We start from the raw sequence: 20,522 nt of genomic DNA on the forward strand, positions 1-20,522 counted from the left end.
TTTTCACTGGAAGAATTGAATATTCTCAAATCCTACACCAAACACACTTTGAAAGCAGAAAGACCTAGAGAAAAAATAAGATTAAAAACAATAACAACAACAACAACCAGAGATAACATTTGATTTATGGTGGCAGCAGAAACAGAAACCAAAACAGAGAGTATCTGACTCACAATAATGGTGGAGTTTTGAGCAGAAAGTGGTGGGTGCCTCCTGCTAAGGGGGTGACAAAGTGCCAGTCACTGGGACTGCGTGGTGCTTTAAGGTTCATCAGCAGCCTCCTTTCCATGACCTTGTCTCTGCTCCTTTGATGGAGATAAATCATAATTAATACATTAGTATTATTATATAATTAATACATAATTATGGTAATTATTAATGATAATACACCATTGTTGTTGCTAGTTAACATAGTCAATCCCGAGAAGCCATCCTTCCCAGTCACCTCTCTTCCACTTTCAGCCTCCCTTGTGCTGGAAATCACACTTGGGACAAGAATAAGGATGGGGCCCTCATCCACTTCCCTCACATCCACTCCCAGCCCCTGGCAACCACCTTTCTACTTTCTGTTTCTATGAGTTTGACAGCTCTAAATACCTTACACACATGAAATCATATAGTATTTATCTTTTTTGTGAAACTGGCTTATTTCACTTAGCATAATGCCCGTAATTTTCACCCATGTTGTAGCATGGGTCAGAATCTCCTTCTTCTTAAACCTGAATAGTATTCCATTGTATGTATACACCACAATTTGTGTATTGAACCTCAAATTTAACTGGGCATCCTCTATTTTTATCTGCTAAATTTGGCAACCCTATTCTGAACACATCAGTCTAGATAAGCTTTTTCTAGAAATTAGACCAGAGTAGAGGTTGATCCCAGAAGGTATTTATAAAAGGAAAAATAAGGGGACATAGCTGACATCATTTTTATGCTGTGATTTTGCATAAACCATAGAAACAGGGTTCAAATGAATCCTGGTTTTGTCAACACTCTGTGTCAGGAGTTCTTCAAAACTGGAGTCTGTGCTAGAAATGCAGGGGGTCTGTGAACCCCTTGAAATCATAAGCCATGTAAAGTATATGTGCATCTTTGGGAGTAAAGTAGCCCAAATTAGATTCTCAGAGGTGCCTGAGACTCCTAAGGAGGTCAGGAGACACTGTCTGATTGACTGAGGACATAGCTTTGAACTCAGGGAAGGCATTTTTGCTGGGGGCGTGGGTATTATTACGCTTTAGACAGTTGATTTCCTGAATATCTAAACTAAAATATGGAGAAAATCCCAGCACATTTAAAAAAGTGGAAAGTTTACCCATCTACTGAAGCATCCCTTTCAAATGAGGGATGAGTATAAGCAGCCATGCATTTCGCATCTTTCGCAGAAGCTGAATGGAAGCCAGTTCATGAGTGATGCTGATCTTTGTGAGGTTTCTGATAGGCATATACTTCATATATGTCAAAGTCCCTTAAAGAGAGAGATTAAGAAAAAGAGAGTGAGAAAAATAGAGAACAATGCCTAGACAATGAATAATCTTACTACCTGTAAAAAACAGATGACCGTTTTTATAATCACCACTTTATTTTTTCTTTAGAAATCCTTCATCAATTTACCAATAGCTCTTACCAATGAGCTCGACTGGCCCCAATTCTCTGGTGCTACTGGGTTTCTGGACTCCATTAGTGGGTACGTATGTTTGAGTACCTTTAAACATTTCAGTGTATCTATGTAAGGAAAGAACAAGAGATGGGGCTTGCTTCCAAGATGTTGAAATGGGAATTATTAGGAATTGCTTGTAGAACATGAGTAACATACAAGAAACCCATCACTGACATAGAGTCCACTATGCAGTGGGATGTAATGCAAATTGTATTTTATCAGTGCTAGCAAGGAGGGAGTATTTGGCTCTAGAGTTGACCTCTGATGGAAAATACATAAACCCATCACCGAATTTTTCTCATTCAAGGGATAAGGATGTTTATTGATTATTTACTCTCAGAAATTAATATATATAAAGGTAATGGCTAAAATTAACAGGCAAGTTGCAAGGTCCTGGAATCACCCCGGCTTTAATGCTCTGGATTTGAAGGTAGAGACAATGTATGACAAATCTGAGTGACACACAAACCCAGTTTGCTGTGTGTGATTGGGTGTTGACTCAGAGCGTGGGAACAAGCATTCATAGGTTAGCACCCTATTTTTTAATTTAATAGAGGACATTGTGTATCATGAATAATTTATTTGATTATTATCTTATTATCTTCACTCATTCATCTAAAAATACCTATTAAATAATTACTACCTCATCAGGTACAGATGCTGTAGATGTTTCAAAGGTAAATAGGGCTTGACCTGTCTCTACAGCCAATTACAGTTGAGTAGGGCAGATAAGACAATGTATAAATAATGATAATAGAAGAGAGATGTGCCAAAAGACAATTCTCAACACAGAGCTACAGATTCATTGAAGAAATAATTCATAGAATTAATCAACAGCCACTTCTCTTGGGGGTGTTAGGCAAGGGCCAAACCCTAAAGGATTTACGAGATTGGGGTAATGAAAAAGGTAGAGAGGAAACTAGGAAAGGTAACCAACCTTAAGGAAAGGGTACTCATAATTATGTAGGAATCACCTGTGAGTGTAGGGAAAGCAGAGGAGATGCACTTTCAAGTTTAGGTATAGGTTTTCAAGTTTAATCATGTGAAAAATTAGGTTAGTATAATAATACTAAGAGGATCAGTGATAGGGAGCGTAAGAAGTAACCTTTGTGAGGTATTTGCTACATACCAATCACTGTCCTGAGTGTTAAGTAGAGATTTTTCTCATTTCATCTCTTTGTGAGGGAGGTGGCGTTAACTTCTGCATTTCACAGTTAAGGAATCTAAGGGTTAAGCAGACAGGTTAAGAAACTTGACCAGGGTCCCATGTCAATAAGAAGTGCGATCTGTTGTCATGGAACCTGATGTCACGTTGTCCCAGAGAATGATTTGGTGAGCAAGGGTCCTCCTAACCCCCGGCTCCCAACCTTTATGAGCTGTTTTCATTCCACCTATGGGAACATGGCTCTCTGGAGTCTTTGTCACTTTGAGAGCATGGCTATGGGATGGAGAAATGACTAAAAACTAGAGGAGCCCACCCCTAGGGAGATGTGCTGTGTATCACCTCAAAGGTCAATCGGGGGTCCCTTGCTAGGGCGCCCATGCTCCCAGCAGTCTGGGGCCCCCTGCATGCCAACCTCAGTCCCTCTCTCCTCAGCTGCACCTGCTGTTGTCTTTGTCACCTGGAACACATCTAAAGATGACCGGTCTAGAGCGGCTTCCTGGAAAAAAGACTCTTGTTGATCTCCCCACTGCCAACATTGGAATGGAGGAAATAATATTTAAGTGGCCTCCACGATCCAGCCATGTAAAAAATACTTGGAAGTTTCTCTAAATTAAGGCTTTTAGGACAATAACAAGAAGAATTCATTATGAGTGAGAAGTGGACATAGTTTATTATACTTTTAATGGAAGCTTAACTTTAAGTTGCACCCTGTAAAATTCAGCCACTTTTTGATCCAAAGCCTCACAAAGTTGCCATTGAGGAAATATCAGTCTAATGTTTAAAATTAATTGCAAAGTAGCTTAAATCTTCCTTGGAGTCATGCAAAGAATGAAAGACGCCACTCAGCAGGCCCAGCTGAAGTGAAAACTTGTTTCTGCATTTCTTTCCACTTATAGCTCACATTCACCAACAGGTGCCCCACATCTCCTGCAACTAATTTTCCCCAAAACTCTACTCCAAAATAGCTCCTGCTCCCAAGCACACTGTTCAGTTGTTTTAGGGTTGTTGTGTTTTTTGTGGGGTTTTTTTTGGTGGGGAGGATGGGGGGTGGCAAGGGGAGCCAGTGTCCTTCTTCCCTTCTCTGTCTCCTCTGTCCTCACACCAGGAGTTTGCTCCCTTCTCAATGTGAAATCCCATTAGCCCTCCAGTCCCATAGCCATGTCCACCGCCATCCCATCAGAGTCCAGCAGGCAGCCAGATCTTTCTTAGGAGAAAGGCAGTGTGGAGAAAGAGAGAGGAAAGTTGCCAGTTTTCAGACACTCATGGGTTATAATCCTTATAAGGGTTGTGCAGAGACATTCTGACACCATCTCATAAAGGAAGTGACTGTCTAGGTGTGTTTTATGTGAACCTCACCCCCATCCTGAGCTAGTCTGTGCTGACTTTGCATCTTCTTGTGTGAGACTCTGTGTTGCCATTTATAAAAACTCAGTCTGCTTGGGCAGCCCCCGCAGTGTTCACTCTGAGTACCATCCTTATCTGTTGTTTCTAAGGAGGTGTGCACCCCCACTGGTGTGCTGTAGGGTCACCTACCCTGCTGGAGCTTTCCTCTCTCTGTGTTTGTGGGACCCCAGGTTATCTAGTTGTCTCTTTTTGCCACCTGTTTCTGTATGCTATGCCTGTGTTCTCTGCCACCCAGCTGGAATGGGAAAAAATATATTCAGTTCCTTTTGATAGAAAAGGAAATTCTCTGTCTGGAATCTTGAGTTGCCGTGGATTCCCCCCTTAGGCAGACACAGTAGCATGATACCCATTGTGTGTCACCATTCGGGATGTGTGTCCCCCACCCACCCCCCACCCCCGCCCCCAGCAGGAGGTCCTGTTAAATTATCTCTATGATCTCATGCAGATTATACCTGCAGATAATCTATGCTGGGCCAATCTCCTTCTTAAAAGAATGAAGATTTGTAAAGTGTGTAAAAAATATTAAAGATTAGAGTATGATGAAGATCCTCTTCTGGTGAAATTGGGCAAGTGAAAAAACTATTGACCCAGAAGCAGCATTTGTGAGCCATGTAGGCAGCTTCCACAGGCATTTTGAGCAAATGTCCTTTTGAGTCCAAATGCTTATCAGCACAGGATAGAGTGTATTGCTTTCTCTGTTCACCTGGATCTCTAGAAAGTGCTTCCTATTATCTGTGATCGGCCTCATGCTTTGTGTATTAACAATGTTCTTTGGAAAATGTACCTTTGAAAGCAAAAGAATGAAGTTTGGGAGAGAAAATGGTTGCTTTCCTTTTCTTTTTCCAATATACCCTTCACCCCTCAAAATTTCGTATCTTTTTTATAAGATAAATGGAACTAATTGAAATTACATGCATGCATTAAAAGACAAACACAACCCCTTACTTTTATAAATCTACATTCTGGGGTCCCTGGGTGGCTCAGTTGGTTAAGCATCCGACTCTTGGTTTCAGCTCAGGTCATGATCTCAGGGTCATGATATTGAGCCCTGCATTGGCTCCATGCTGAGCGTGGAGCCTGCTTAAGATTCTCTCTCTCCCTCTGCCCCTCCCCCACTGCTAGTACATGTTCTCTCTCTCTCAAAAAAAAAACAAAAACAGAACACAAATCTTTATATCCTTCAGTTGAGTCTATATTAACAAAAATGTGCTATTAAAGTTCTCTTGACACTCAGGGTCCAGAAAATTCAAAAAGCAGTATCTTTTAAAACCATGCGGGGTTTTGTTTTTGTTTTTGTTTTTGTCTTCCCAATGTGATTCAAAAAGCAATTGAGTGATTCAAAGGCAAAAACAAAAAACAAAAAACCCACCTTGTGAAGCTGGTAGTTTGGAGGCTGGGAACCCAACAGTAACTAACATTGGGAAGGAGAATTATAACTGTGAGTAAGAAGAAAAAGGTATTTTTCTAAAGATTAAAAAGAGTACTTCATGTTCAGATCACCTTCAAAAGCAATTAATGTAAGAGAAAAATCCTATTTAAGGTAAAGAACCCAAGGCCCCATAACACATGTGGAAATATGGGAAACAATACCAAAACTCAGGAAGGACTTCTAATTTACAAGCAATACTTAAAATTCCAGAACCCTGTGAATCAGTGTGATGCAGTAGGAGGAAAACTGTATTTGCAGGTACAAGGTTCTGGTTCTGTAGGCCCTCAGTGGAATAGAGAGCATCCCTGGACCTCATTTATATGTTGAAGTTGAGTTGTACCTAGCCATCTCTGAAGTTCTCCCCAGTGTTCAAGTTTAGTGGCTACAGGGCAATGTGCTATTAAAGTCCACAAGCTACCTTATGATGCTGCTTGGTTTAGAAGCATTGGAGGAAGCTGGTAGGAAACTGTGCTGCTGCATCTCCCCACCAAATATGTTTTTCTCCACCCCTTAACTAGCTGTGCCTTCAGAGAAGAAAGACCTGGCTGCTTTAATGGATCAGAGCCTGAAACATTCTAGGAACCATGTTTCTCTAGGGCCAGCGTTGCCGTGCCATAAAGTCTGAACCCTCGCATAGTAAGCCCTGCACTGTGTGGTACTGGGTGCTGGACCATCTATTCGTTAAAGTGGCACTCCATAATTGTCCCTTATGGGTACTGTTTCCTCCAAGCAAACCTCAGAAAGGGAAACAGATAACTCCAAACCCTTTACAAAAATAACCACTTGAACCCAACTGCATATATCCTGAGCTTTTATGGTTGTCCAAATCCCCTTCTGAAAGTGGGGCCAGGGATGGTCCAGTCAGTAGAGTTCTGCAGGCTGGGGCTAAATGGTAGAGAAGTCCTTCAAAGCTGGAAGGCAGAGGGAACTGAGAGGAAAAACAGGGTAGCAATCAGAACTTTAAAAAAAGAAGATGAAGTTAGCCATAAAAAATCATGAAAGCCAAAAGAGCCAAGAGCAATTACCAAAGTTATATTAGGCAGGAAGGAAGAGTGAGATCAGTGGGCCAACATAAGTGGGTGCAAACTACATGGAATTTTCTAGAGTAAATGTTGCTCCCTCTGCCTCTGGCTTAGACTTGCTATTTGGGGCCAGAAACATAGCACATGCTTAGAAAGAATAGACATAGCTATTGTGAAAAGTGGCACAGTAATGCTATTCAAGGACATTTAAACACACATCTTTGATGAGAGGTGTCCTAGAATCTGAGTGTTAAAGGTTATCTATTCTCTCCAACCCAATAGACATTATATGAGAGAACAATTTTGAAAAGCAGTGTATAATTCCAAACCAAGTCACTTGGGGTGTTAAAAACAGAAAATTGGAGAGAAGGGATTTGCAGCTAAGATTTGCTAACCTAATTTCATGTTTTAAAAAAAGACATGTAAGTACTAAACACTAATGAGCTTAATAACCTTATTAAATCCATTATTCAAAAATTACATGTGATGTAAGTGCCAATGATTAGCCGTCTTATAATTATACTTTGCAAAACAAATAATTAGCTGGAGAGTTGGTCATTTGAAGTTAGCTGAGGCTGATTATAGTGGAGTGTGGTCTACATCAGTGCTTTTCCAAGTGTGGTCCGTGGACTGCTGGGAGGAGGGTCTCTCAGACCTTTTCAGGGGATCCACAAGGTAAAAACCATTTTCACAACAGAATTAAAACAGCATTTGTCTTTCGTGCTGTGCAGCCATTTATACTGATGCGCAAGAGCAGCAGTGGGTGAAGGTGCTGACATCTGAGCATGAATCAAAGCGGTGGCACCAAACTGTATTAGTAGTACTGTGGTCTTCACCTCTACACGGTCCTGGTTTTAAAAAAGAGGGGGACATCTTCCCCTGAAAAGTTCATCTATGAAGCAGAAACATTAATTTTATTAAAGCATATACATGATTTTTAATACTTTCATCTGATGAAATGGGAGATATACATAAAGCACTTTTGCTGCATAATAAAATATGATTGTCTTAAGGAAAACACTTGCGTAAAGGAGTTGAGAGCTAAAGTCCACTCCAATCAGTTTTTTCATGGAACACCAGTTTTACTGAAAAGAACTAGAAAATAAATTATAGGGATTCAGATTGGATATGTGGCAGATATTGTATCTGAAATGAGGGAACTTCAAGGAAAACAACTGACAGTATTGATTGTTAATCATAAAATTTGAGCTTTCAGAGAAAATTCTGAATTTTTGAAAACTTGCATTTTCTCTTATGAACTTGACATCTTCCTAATACTCAAAACCTTTCTAATAGATATATAGTGCAAGGAACAAATATGATTTTTCAATATTATATCATAAAATGTATCAACATTTAGAATACCCGCGTAACTCAGCCAATATTTTCTAAATGACCAGTATATGATATGTAAAACCATGCATGGGTAAAAAATCCACTCAAAGTACAAGATAGACCAATGCATTTTAATGTAATGTGGTGCCAAAAAAGTTCATTGATATATTTTCAGACTCTACATTGCAACTAATCAATCTTTAAGAAAATACCACGTCTCAAGTTTTGGTATAGAATCAAAGAAGGCTATCCATACTTATCTAAAAAAGATATTAAAATGTTACTCCCTTTTCCAGCTACATGTATGTTTAAGATGAGATTTTCTTCATATAATTCCATCAAAACAACATATCACAACAGATTTAATGCAGAAGCAGAGATGAGAACAGAGCTGTCTTCTATTAAAGTCAGACACTAAGGAGATTTGCAAAATTGTAAAATGATGCCATTTTTCTCACTAATTGGAGGAAGGGTTGGAAAATATATTTTTTCAGAAAAAAAATGTTACTTATGTTAACATGTGATGGGTTTATTATTTTAAATGAGTTAATAATTAAATATGCTTTCAAATTTCTAAGTTCTAATTTCTAACATATAAATACTGACAGCTATAATCACATAAAGAAAGCTCTCGGGGCACCTGGGTGGCTCAGTCGTTAAAGCGTCTGCCTTCAGCTCAGGTCATGATCCCGGGGGCCTGGGATCGAGCCCCGCATCGGGCTCCCTGCTCAGCAGGGAGCCTGCTTCTCCCTCTCCCTCTGCTGCTCCCCTTCCTTGTGCTCTCTCTCTCTCTCTGTGTCAAATAAATAAATAAAATCTTTAAAAAAAAAAAAAAAAGAAAGAAAGCTCTCTGGGTTCCTCAGTAATTTGAAGAGTATAAAATGGTTCTGAGAGCAACAAATTGAGAACTTCTGTGCCGGAATGAGTGTGAAAGAGAAATGTGGCCATGGATGGAGGCTGGGGGATGCCAACATGCAGAGGTTTGGGAAGAGAAGATAAAGGAATAGTTCTCGAAGTGGAGAGAAAACTAGAAGGGTTCAGTATCCTACAGACCAAGAAAATGTTTCCAAAGGACAAGTGCCTTTCAGCCAAATGCTGCCAGAGGCAGAGGAGGATGGGGTTGGAGAAAGAGCACTGGGTATGCAGGGTGGTGAGCAGGGGAGATTGGCCAGAAATGTCTCCTTGGACAGAGATGGGAACCTGACTGCTGAGAGTAGTTTCCAGGAGGTGATGAAGGAAGTGAGCATCAACAACTCATTTAACAAGTTTCACTATTAAAGGGAACAGAGAAAGGGGGTGATAGCTGGTGGGAAATAAAAGATCAGGGAGACATTTTTTTTACATGAGAACTCCTACAGCATGCTTTTAGTGAGAGGAAGATCCAACAAAGAGAGAAAGGTGGATGAGGGAAGGAACCAGGTCCTGGAGAAGGCAAGAAGGGGTGCAGTGTCGGGCAGGGATGGGCAGGAAGGACCATCTGTGGACGCTATGGCTCCTAGCCAAGGACTCTTCCTGCCATACACTGACAAATCTCTCCACCTGCAACAACTTCTCCCTTGACTCTACTCATTTCTAAATTTTCACTTTTTAATTTAACTACTCAAATCATGAGTACATTTTCATCTTACAAAAAATACTGAGGTATGTAAAGTAAAAAGTCAAAGGTTTCCCCCAATTTCACCCCCTTTCCCAAGAGAAAGTCCTGTTATCAATTTAGTGTGATTTTGTTCAGATTCCTTCTGTGTGATTACATGTGTAAATCCGTATATAAAGAAATAAATATTTCGTTGGGATCTCCCCCATAAGTAACATTATACTGTGCATAACATGGTAAATTAATGCTTTGCTTTAACAATACTTATTGAAGCACTTTCTATTCTTGTGCAATTCTGCATGGTATTTCATAGTAGGGTTGTTTTGTTCTCCTACGGATGAACAGTCCATTCCAAATCCTCATTACACCCAATAATGCCATAATGAACATTCTCCAGTTCTCTTTATGAAACCATGTGAGGATATCTTTAGGAAAAAATGGCTAACTCCAAATGAATACATTCTTAATTTTTCATCATCCCTCCAAAAAGGCTATCCCAATTTACATTCCCACAAATAGCATATGAGAACACATGTTTCCCCACATCCTTGCCAATACCGAATATTGCCCACTTTCTTCATTTTTTCCAATCTAACAATGTTTTATTGTTGTTCTAATATGTAGCCTCCCGGTCACTAGTGAGTTTGAGCATCTTTTCAGGAGCATTTACAAATTCGCTTTTGTCTTATCTAGTTACCCTTTGTTCATGCTTTTACACTTACCATTTAGGAGTCAGTTCCTTTAGACAGGCTCCTCATGCCAACTCCCCGTCTAACTAGATGATTCTCTCCTGTACTCCTATTGTGCTTCTTCAGTACCAATGTCACCTCACTTGTCATAACTGTTTCTTTATTGTTTTTCCTCTCCACCCAGCCCCATACCAGACTCTGAGCATCTTGAGTAAAGAAATTGGCTTGACTTTGTTCCATAGCCCTAGCCCCTGACACATTATGTGACCCCTTTAGAAGGTACTCAGCAGAAGAATTACTGAATAGGTTCATAATGATTATCATTTTACATTTGTAGATTGCTTTCCAATCTACAAGCCTCCTTCCCTTGCATTTTCTCAGATTGCCTAAATCAAATCAGATTTGCAGGAATTAACATTTCAGAAAAAATGCTAGGGATAAGGGAGGAGGAATATAAACAGCATGAATCGAATCACCAGCTGCATGATGTGATGCATGTAAAAATAAATCAATGTAACTTAAGCCATTGGACTGCTAAGTGTGTTCTGTAATAAATATTCTACAAGAGATTAGCACAATTCATTAAAATGTAAAATGACCACATGATCAACAAGTTGGAGGTAGTGAATTTCAAGTAAAATATCAATTCAGTAGCCAGGTAGAAGGAATAAAACAAATGAGAGATCTGCTACAAGTGAATTTGGTCAATTATAGATGAGTCAAGCCTCGATGTAAAATTTTGTCCAGAATGAAAAATTGTGCAGTCTAGATTGATCAAAGCAAAGGAAAACCCTCCAAATTTCTCTAACAGGATTCCTATAACCAACTGAACCTGAGATTTTAGAGCCATCCTCACCCCTACACACACCCCTGCCTAATTAGCCCATTGCCAATCTCTTTGAATACACAGTGAGTCGAATTCTGCATGTTTAGTTGTCTCTGAGGCTGAAATCTTGGTTGTTCCGTGATGTGGTGAATTAGAGGTTGCACGGGGATCTGGTATCAAAGGACTAGAAGGAATTCTAAAAGTTCTTTAAGCCATCTCCCTGGCCCCATGCTGGTCTGACTTCCACCTACATCAGAAAGAAAACTCCCCACACTTTTCTTAAAATTCCTAGCAGTAGCAGTCCCTGGATAAAGCCGTTCCGGTCTCTAAATTATTCAATTTTATCCTAATTCACTCTCCTGCCCTAACCCTTCACATCAGATGTTACCATTTTTCTCTCCTTGACCCTGCTGCTAGTCTTCCATGCCCTGGTCTTTTTTGTGTGTCTTATTCCCTATGATGCAACTTAATTAGGGTGTCAGAATGTATACCCAAACTAGCAATGCTCTGCAGAGAGTCAGAAATCGCCTCAGAAACTTCACCAGGCCCTGATACACCACTATTGCTTGCATGATATCCTACTTGGTCTACCCCCAAAACCTCTGACATGCTAAGTCTATTGGGAAACTGTTCTGATGCCTCTCTCTGAGAAGGTTCTGCTTTGAGTCAGCATAGGAGGGGATGATTTTTTTTTTTTCAGTTCTAAATCAACCCCTTTAATTAGTATCATGCTTGAAGATCATTCTTGGTTTTATTCTTTGTTTGTCTGTTTGTTTGTTTTCCATTTCTTCATCGTGAAATGGCATGGGGGTGGCAGGTCATTAGGAGGCGCTCAGAGAAAGTGTTTTTGTCTGCTACCTGAACCCACAGCGGGGAAAGCAACCAGTACACATTCTGTAGGAGATTTCCCTATTTTGAATTTTGGTGTTAGAAATCAAAAGCTGATAGTGTGTCCTCACATGAAATGCCCTGCAGTAGACAGAGCTGGTCAAAGTGGGACTTTCACATGGCATGCTTCCAAGCCAGCCCTGTAGGTTGAGGACACCAGCATCTTAGGCAATGGGGAAAGTAGAAAGAAGAGAACCTTCAAGTATTTCAAGTACTCCTTCTTTGCATCCCTCAAACTAAACTATTACCTCTTCTACCAGCCCATTGGACTTGGCTTGAATGTACATCAGAGGGAAAAGGGAGAAACAAAAGGTCACACTGAGAAACCTGTGTCCAAGTAGGGTTAGGGAGCGAGAGGAGTGGGGATTCGAAACCAGAGAGGTCATCACAGTTAACCTTACTATGCACAGTATCCTTGGTTTCTCCTATGAATTCAAATCCAACTGACCTTGTATACAGATGACTTTCCATCAAGCATTCTTCTCAATTTGTTAGCATCTCAAAAATATCGTACTACAGGCTTCTCAAAATATTATATTGATTTTTCTGTCTTCTCTGGATTCTTGAGCACTCCATGAGAAATTCAATCCCTAGAATTTATAAGAAAGATTATGTATTCGAGGTGGGATGAAAGAAAACATTATCTTTGATTATGTGAAATGTTTTCTAGTGCCTAGTACAAAACCTTAATCTCAAAATTCTACATACTATTTCTGGTCAGAAATATTAATGAAACTATTCACCGGCTGGCAAAGATTTTGTATTCTTGTAAAGAAAGATGCAACTAACTATCTATAATATTAATATCTACACTATTTACTCTTCATGAGCAGGCCATGAGCAAAACAGTATTTTGGTACATAAATTCCATTTTTAGAATTATCAAACATACATTCATGACTAAATATTGATAACAATTACTTTCTCAAAGGACAATAACCCCTCCTAATTGACCGTGAAATTATTTTAGCATTGAACTCAGATCTAATGTCCATTTCCCATCTGCTTTTTCAAAATATAATAAAATAGTCAAGGCAGAGGGCATAAATGATGCAGAGTATATTCGTTTCAGGTTTCTGGGTAAGATAACAGATTGAACAAAGCGTTTACTTCTCTCCCTTGAGAAACCCCACGAAAATGATAGTAAATGAATTGGTCTACAAGGACAGAGAGAACAGGAAGAGCCATCAGCCACAAAATGTTGGAAGCCAGAAAGCAGGACAGGAGATAACTAACCTAGTCGACTCAGAAAGCTGCATCATAAGCCAGTAGGAGGGAATGTCAAGAAGCAACCCAGTTTACACTGTATCCCCCAAAAGACTTGGGAATCGACTACATATGGTAGCTCTAGAAATGGAGATGAGGGTAAAAACTAGTGTCAGTTGAAAGATTGCTGAAAAAGCAGTTAGATCCTTAGACTCTTTCCCAACTTTACACAGCTGGGCAGCTGCCTCCCCTTACTCTGGTGTTAAGACTAGAGGTTTATTATTCTCTGGAGATGCTAAAATCAAAGGCTTCTGGACTGAGGGACACTAGACATAAGTGAGGAGAGGAGTACCCACTAAAACACATGCATGCTGAATGCAGACAACCAGCTCCAGAGTGCTGGCAAGCCAGCTGAAGACCAGAAGATCCTTCCCAGGGGAATCTTCACATCCCAGGGAGGAAAGCTCCAGACACGGACAGCAGGGTTTCCCTGAGAAAGTCCCCACCAGTCCATAGCTACGGTGAGGACATAGTCAACAAGCCACACCCAGGGGTCCATTTTCCAATCAGCTTTTAAGTTTTCAACCAGTTTCCACTTTTAAATACAAGCCAACAAACATTCCAGGATCATCAGACATCTGAGGGAAACCTTGAATGTGAAAGACAACACAAAAAGAGAAAAAGGAACTTCAAGAAAACAAACTATTGCTCTATTTTCTAAGGAAGAAAATGTTTTTCTTAGACTCTGATTGATACCCTATTTATAAAAAATAACTAGAATTAATATCTTCAAAAAGATAAGAGGTTTCATTCATGTAATTAGGTTATGCTAAAACTAAAAATATATTCAAAGAACAAAAAGGGTCACTTGGAAATTATGCATCAGATAACTTTCATAAAGGGATTAAAAGATAAATTTGAGGATATCCTCCAGAAAATAGAGCAAAAGACAAAGATATGGAAAATAGGGCAGAAAAACTAGGAGGATCAGAAGACCAGAGCCCAACTGACCCAATATACAAATAATAGGGGTTCTGAGAAAAAAAAAGAAAGAAATCATCAATGAAATAATTGAAGAACATCTCTGAGAACTGACAGACATGAATTTCCAAGTTGAAAAGGTCCATCAGTGACTAACACTGTGAATGAAAATAGAGCCACACCAAGCCTGTCATCACATTTCAGAACTCTTGGAACAGATGCTACCATAGGCTTTCAAAGGATCGAGGCACAGAATAGCTTCAGACAACAACACTAGGAGGCTAGGAGCCAATGAACTGATTCCTTCAAACTTCTGAGGGAAAATGATTTTAACCTAGAATTCTATAACCATCTGTTCTGGTTATCTATTGTTGTGTAACAAAGTACTCCAAACTTTAGTGGCTTAAAACAACAACCATTTTCTTTATATCTCACAGTTTAGTGTATCAGGAATTCAGGAAAAGTTTGGCTGTCCAATTCCTCCTCTCCATGTGACATTGACCATAGTTACTCGATGGTATTCACCTAGTGGCTGGATTAGAGGGTCCACATGGCTTCACTCATATAACTGGTGCCTAGGAAAAGGCAGTTAGAAGACTCAGTTTAGCTGGGTCCCTCTTTCTTTCCAGAGAAGGCCTTTTTTTTTAATAGACTTTAATTTTTTAGCAATTTTAGGTTTACAGAAAAATTGAGCAGAAAATACAGCATTCCTATATACTCTCTCATTTCTTCAATTTCCCCTATTATTGACATCTTGCATTAGTGTGGTACATTTGTTTTAAATGAAGAGCCAATATTTACATATTATTCTTAACTAAAGTCCATAGTTTACCTAAAGGTTTATTCTTTATGTAGAACCTTCCATGGGTTTTGACAAATGTAAAATGGCATGTATCCACCATTATACTTTCATATAGATGAGTTTCACTGACCCCCTCCCCCCAAAAAAACCCTGTGCTCCATTTATTAATCCCTCCTCTCTCTCCCCAAATCCTTGGAAACCACTAATTTTTTACAGTTTCCATGGTTTTGCCTTTTCCAGAGTGTCATATAGTTCGAAACATACAGAATATAGCCTGTTCATATTGGCTTCTTTCACTCAGCAATATGCATTTAAGGTTCCTCTATGTCTTTTCATGATTTGATAGCTCTCTTCTTTTTACTGCTGAATAATAGTCCATTGTATGGATACACCACAGTTTTGTTTACCCATTCACCTACTGAAGGACATTATGGCTACTTCCATTGTAGGGTCTTTTTCATGGTATCTCCAACTGGATAGTCAGGCTTCTTACATAGTGGATCAGGGCTTCAATAGACCAAAGTTGCCAAGTATCTTAAAAACCAGACCATAACTGGCACAGAATCACTTCTACCATACCCTACTGGTCAAAAAGTCACATAACAGCCAAAATTTAAGGGTAGGGCTGTCGAAGATATCGAGGTCATCTCTAATCTACCACACCAGCCAATGAAAGACAAACCCTGATGGTCCTGGAGGCTTATTTCCTTCTTCCTATTGATTGCTTAGCAAGAAGCTGATTCAACATGTTCGGGATGCCTCCTATTTAACAAAATAATTGCCTATACCATAAATCTGTTATTGTTACATGGTGACTTATAAACACCAGACCGCTCTTCCCCTAGGAATATGTAGGGTGTCCTAGGTGTGTCTAGTCTAGCTATGCCCTGTCTAAAACATCTTTCTATAAGATAATGAAAGTTCAGGGACCAAGTGAACACTATTACTTCTCTATTTGAAGTTTTTCCCCAACAAGTCTTATTAACCATATTTATGTTTACACTTATGATGTAAGCTGTGTTTCTGGGCCTAACTTATACCTCACCAAATCAAACAATCGAAACATTTTTAGATATACAAATGATAAAAAAAAAATAAGTTACTTCCCCCACATCCTACAAAAGTTACTTAAAAACATTCACCATCAGAAAAAATTAAAATGTGGTCTTCTAGAAAACAGATCTACTAAGTCAGGAAGAGGTAAAGAGAATCCCCAGGATGATGAAGATAGGGGCTCCCAGGATATCTACTGAGCATGAGGGTGAGAGGGCAGCAAGTCCAGAGTAATCAGGTCAAGAGATTTCAGGAGAGATTTCCACAAGACAAAATAAATAAACTCTCGGGCGCCTGGGTGGCTCAGTTGGTTAAGCGACTGCCTTCGGCTCAGGTCATGGTCCCAGAGTCCTGGGATCGAGTCCCACATCGGGCTCCCGGCTCAGCGGGGAGCCTGCTTCTCCCTCTGACCCTCTCCCCTCTCATGCTCTTTCTCTCTCTCTCTCTCTCTCTCAAATAAATAAATAAATAAAATCTTTAAAAATAAATAAATAAATAAATAAACTCTCTAATAGAGCATATTGAAAGGGGATCAAACAACTGTAAAAGATTTGAGAGTAAATTGATGATAAATACTTAAAAAAATAAGCAAAGAAACAAAAGGCTGCTATTAACTTCAGGGAAATAAAAGAATTTGGAAGGGAAGAAAAAGCAATCATTGATCATTTGTGAATAGCTAAATCCTCCTCTTGATGGTGGGAAGGGAATAGATAATGCCAAAGACTACAAATAAAGAAGTGGACTTGAAGGTATGTTATTTAGAGATAAGAAAGAAAATGCCCAATGACTCAGTCAGTTGAGGCTGAAATTAGTTGTCTCTGGGAATGGAGAAATGGGGAGAGGAAGGTAGTACGGGATTACTGTTTATCACTACAAGCCTTATAGATATAAATACTTCAACTGTCTTGGTTCACATTCACCTTTTCAGTGAGGCTTGCTCCAACCACTCTAACCTTATTTCCCCTGCCTCCCTTTTTTTTCATAGCACTTACCACCTTCTAGCAGCCTCTCTAATTTGTTCATTCAAGATGCTTATTAGTTTTTTCCCTGATGGAATGTCAACAACACAGGGGCAGGGGTCTTTGTCTTCCTCTTTTACCAATATGACCCAGGTGCCTAGAAGAGTGTCTGGAACATAGTAGGGCTCGTTAAACATCACTCAAGTAATACAAATTTGACTTTTTTAAACTATGTGCATGGGTAGGTTTGATTTTTAAAAATAAAATAAGTCATTCACCTCAAAACTCCACCACAAAGCAAAAATCCCATACTTAAAATATTGCTCAGACATCATGCTCTTCTATCAAAAAATATTATCATTAGTTTTCTCAGACTTCAAAAAGACTACTTTCAGTGCATTCCCAGTGCCTAAACCTGATGCATGCTTACCTTTCTGAAGCACTGAGACAGTTGGAAAGCACTCTAATACAACAAATGAGACTCATGTAACACAAGTAAATGGTGATTTATGTAAGGTTGTGAGATATGAAGGTATTATAATGAAGAAAAGACACAATACATTTGAGGGGTAATCAAATACTTCTGAGTTTAATTATTATTCATTAGTCTTTACCTGGTCTTGTTTCAAAAAGGATTTTACAGAAGGCTATAAAAGCATAAAGAACATAACATTAAATTATATGTAAATTAAAGCTTGGCAAAAGAAGATAGAAAATCAAAGATGGGACAAACAGAAGCCAAGAAAATGACTTAAAGTATGTGCAGTTATAACCTGATACTGGTCACAAATTTGTCTCTAAACTCTGTGTCCATTTAGTATTAGATTCAGCTACAAATAGCAAAGAGACTCCACATATGGGTGGTTAAAATAAGATCATATTTGAGTTTATTTCTCTCACACGTAAAATTTCAGAGATGTGTAGTCCAGTTCTGGTATGGGAGCTCAACTCCACTGGTTCTCAAGGATCCAAGGTCCTTCCAACTCACCCCTCTGCCTTCCCAATATAGAAGTTATCCCCACTGTCCAGGATGGCAGCTTGCCTATTCTGGGCAGAAAAATGGAGAAAGGATAAAGAAGGAGCAAGGGTCAGTTGCCAGTTGTTTCCTAAGAAGTATTCCCAGAAATTGGATACTTCTACCTCATTTCCCAGAAATGAGTGAAGTGGCCACTTGTAGTTGCAAGGGAAGCTGGGTAAAGCAGTCATCATGTGGCATCATTATGCCCTAAAAAAACTTCTATTAAGATGAAGGGGGGAGATGGATCTGAAAGTCAACAAGAGTGTCTGCCACAGCTTCGTAACAACCAAAAGAACAAAGTGTATAAGGTCAGGTTCAAAATCACTAAACAATGTATAGAATCGTTAAATCACTGTATTGCATACCTGAAACTAATTAACACTATATATTAACTCTACTAGAATTAAAATTTGAAACTTAATCAAATTAAAAATTAAAAAAAGACACATTTGTTGAAGAGGACCAATTGCTCAAGAAACTTATAGCAGCTCTTGGTAAAAAGTTTAAAAAGGGTTGACTCTGCATATGGGGTTGTTTAAACAAAACCACATTTTTAGCCACCAGTTAACTGAACTCAATGATGATTTAGAAACTCAACTTTGAAAAGTTTATTCTGCATACTTGGGTTTGTTTTTTTATTAATAAAATAATTATTGGGGTTTTGGGACATGACCAAAGCCTGAAATTTAAAAAAATAAAATAAAGGGATGATTCTGGAGGTCTTCACAAAAAGAAAAAGTTTAATCTTACTACATTGATGCAACCCATTTTATAGGACTGCTTCTTGTAAAAACTCTCAGTAGTGTACTGACAGTTTAGAGAAAACATGTCTGCAGAAATTTGATTTTTCTGAGTTCATTTGAACCACCCATTTCGAAAAATCGTAACAAAATCCTGTTTTTTGAACATCATCATGTGAGTGTCCTGATACTCATATGCCATATATATTTGTTTCAGAATTAAAGAAAACTCTATTTACCTTCGATTATGGAAAAGAAACCACTGCAATCACAGAGACTACCAGAATATTTCAAGAAATGGTATGTAGCTTTACACTTACGCCTTCAGCAGTGTGCTTTTAATGATTGATTTTGTTTCATAAGAGTCACAAAAGCTGAGAGTTAGATAACAAGGGCCACATAATAAAATGAATGGTCTCCTTTTCCCAGCACCAGGACCCTTTCTAGAGAAGGGCCCTGGGATTACAGCATCTTACCCACAGCAGAGGAGAACAAGAACAAGATGCGGTCAGTCCTCCCCCACACAGGTTCTAGAAAGGCCAAGGTGCAGGGCATTCAAAGCTCAGGAGGCAAGACTTAAACAAGCATCAGCAGAACAAGGGCTAAGCAAAATCAAAGTGATTGCAAAGGCTCTGCAAAGTCTCCCACATTTCTACTAGGCTTGGAGTTTTAAGAAAAATGGCTAAGTGATTATGGCTGAAATCCCCAAAGCCGTTAAGGAAAGGAATGCATTTTCAGAGTATTGTGGAGACTTGCAGGTCTCCATCAGCTTCCCATGTTTCCCAGGACATAAGTGTCCTCTGGGCTTGCTTCTTACTTATGTGGTTCTCAGCTCCCACCTTGGACCCAGAGGCAGCCCACTGCCACAAGATTTCAGTGAAACTCCTGATTGAGAAACCAATGTCGGGCTAATGCCGAATGAATTACCAGATAATGTTTTGGGCCACCATAATGCAGAGATGGTGGACACTTAGGGTGTGTGATGCCATATCTCCCTAAGATATTGCTAATCAACCCTGGCGCTCTTGTCTGCTACACCCAGATTCTGCCTCAGCAATTCATACAACACAGCACATCTGACAATCATCATCAACAGATTAGACTTGGCACATAAAGTTAAACCTATGTGCTATCCCCATGCCATCTCTAATTAACAAGAGTGCTAAGGCATTTTCCAAGCAGTTCAAGTTTTAACTGAATATATGATCTGCAAATAATGTGTGTCTTATAATAAGTATTCTATACAGAATAAATGTTCTACTATTCTAAGAACAATGTAAGTTTTCTTACTAATAAAATAATAGCTGCTATTTATTGCTCTCTTATCAAGTGCTAAAAATACTTTAAGTGTAATATTTCAGCTGATGTTTTTCAATAAACTGTAAGGCAAGTATTACTATATTTCTTCAGTTCTAAGATACCACTCATTATAATAGGTCTAGGGAGTGTGGAGGGAGGAAAAAGGAAGAATATACAACGTACACATTGATTGCAGCATTCAACCTCATATCAAATGTGTTAAAGTGTATTTCTTGGAATTGAGGGATTATCATGATATCCACACTGTTACAGCTGAGAAAACAGACATACAGAAACCAAGAAACTTGCCTAAGATCACAGAAAATTGCAGGGCCAGAATTTGTAGCCAATTTGTCTTACTACAATCAGATACCAACAAAGGTACTCCTCCAGTCACTGGTCTGTCATCTGAGGTGATCTACAGAAAGAGATTGGCCTCACCTCTCTGCGTA

General features: G+C 39.2%; 1 protein-coding gene across 4 annotated transcripts in view; it reads left to right on the plus strand.

The window, feature by feature from the left end:
- AOAH (acyloxyacyl hydrolase) overlaps positions 1 to 20,522 on the plus strand; it is a 156,732-nt gene that overhangs the window by 96,759 nt on the left and 39,451 nt on the right. For all 4 annotated transcript variants that reach the window (XM_081800267.1, XM_081800269.1, XM_081800268.1 and 1 more), the window contains 2 exons: positions 1,596 to 1,687; positions 18,989 to 19,071. In XM_081800267.1, the coding sequence (XP_081656393.1) occupies positions 1,596 to 1,687; positions 18,989 to 19,071 (175 nt within the window). The remainder of the gene's footprint in view (positions 1 to 1,595; positions 1,688 to 18,988; positions 19,072 to 20,522) is intronic.

This window comes from Leptonychotes weddellii, chromosome 12 (genome assembly GCF_054177405.1).
Source record: "Leptonychotes weddellii isolate Sample4059 chromosome 12, ASM5417740v2, whole genome shotgun sequence".
Classification (NCBI taxonomy): domain Eukaryota; kingdom Metazoa; phylum Chordata; class Mammalia; order Carnivora; family Phocidae; genus Leptonychotes; species Leptonychotes weddellii.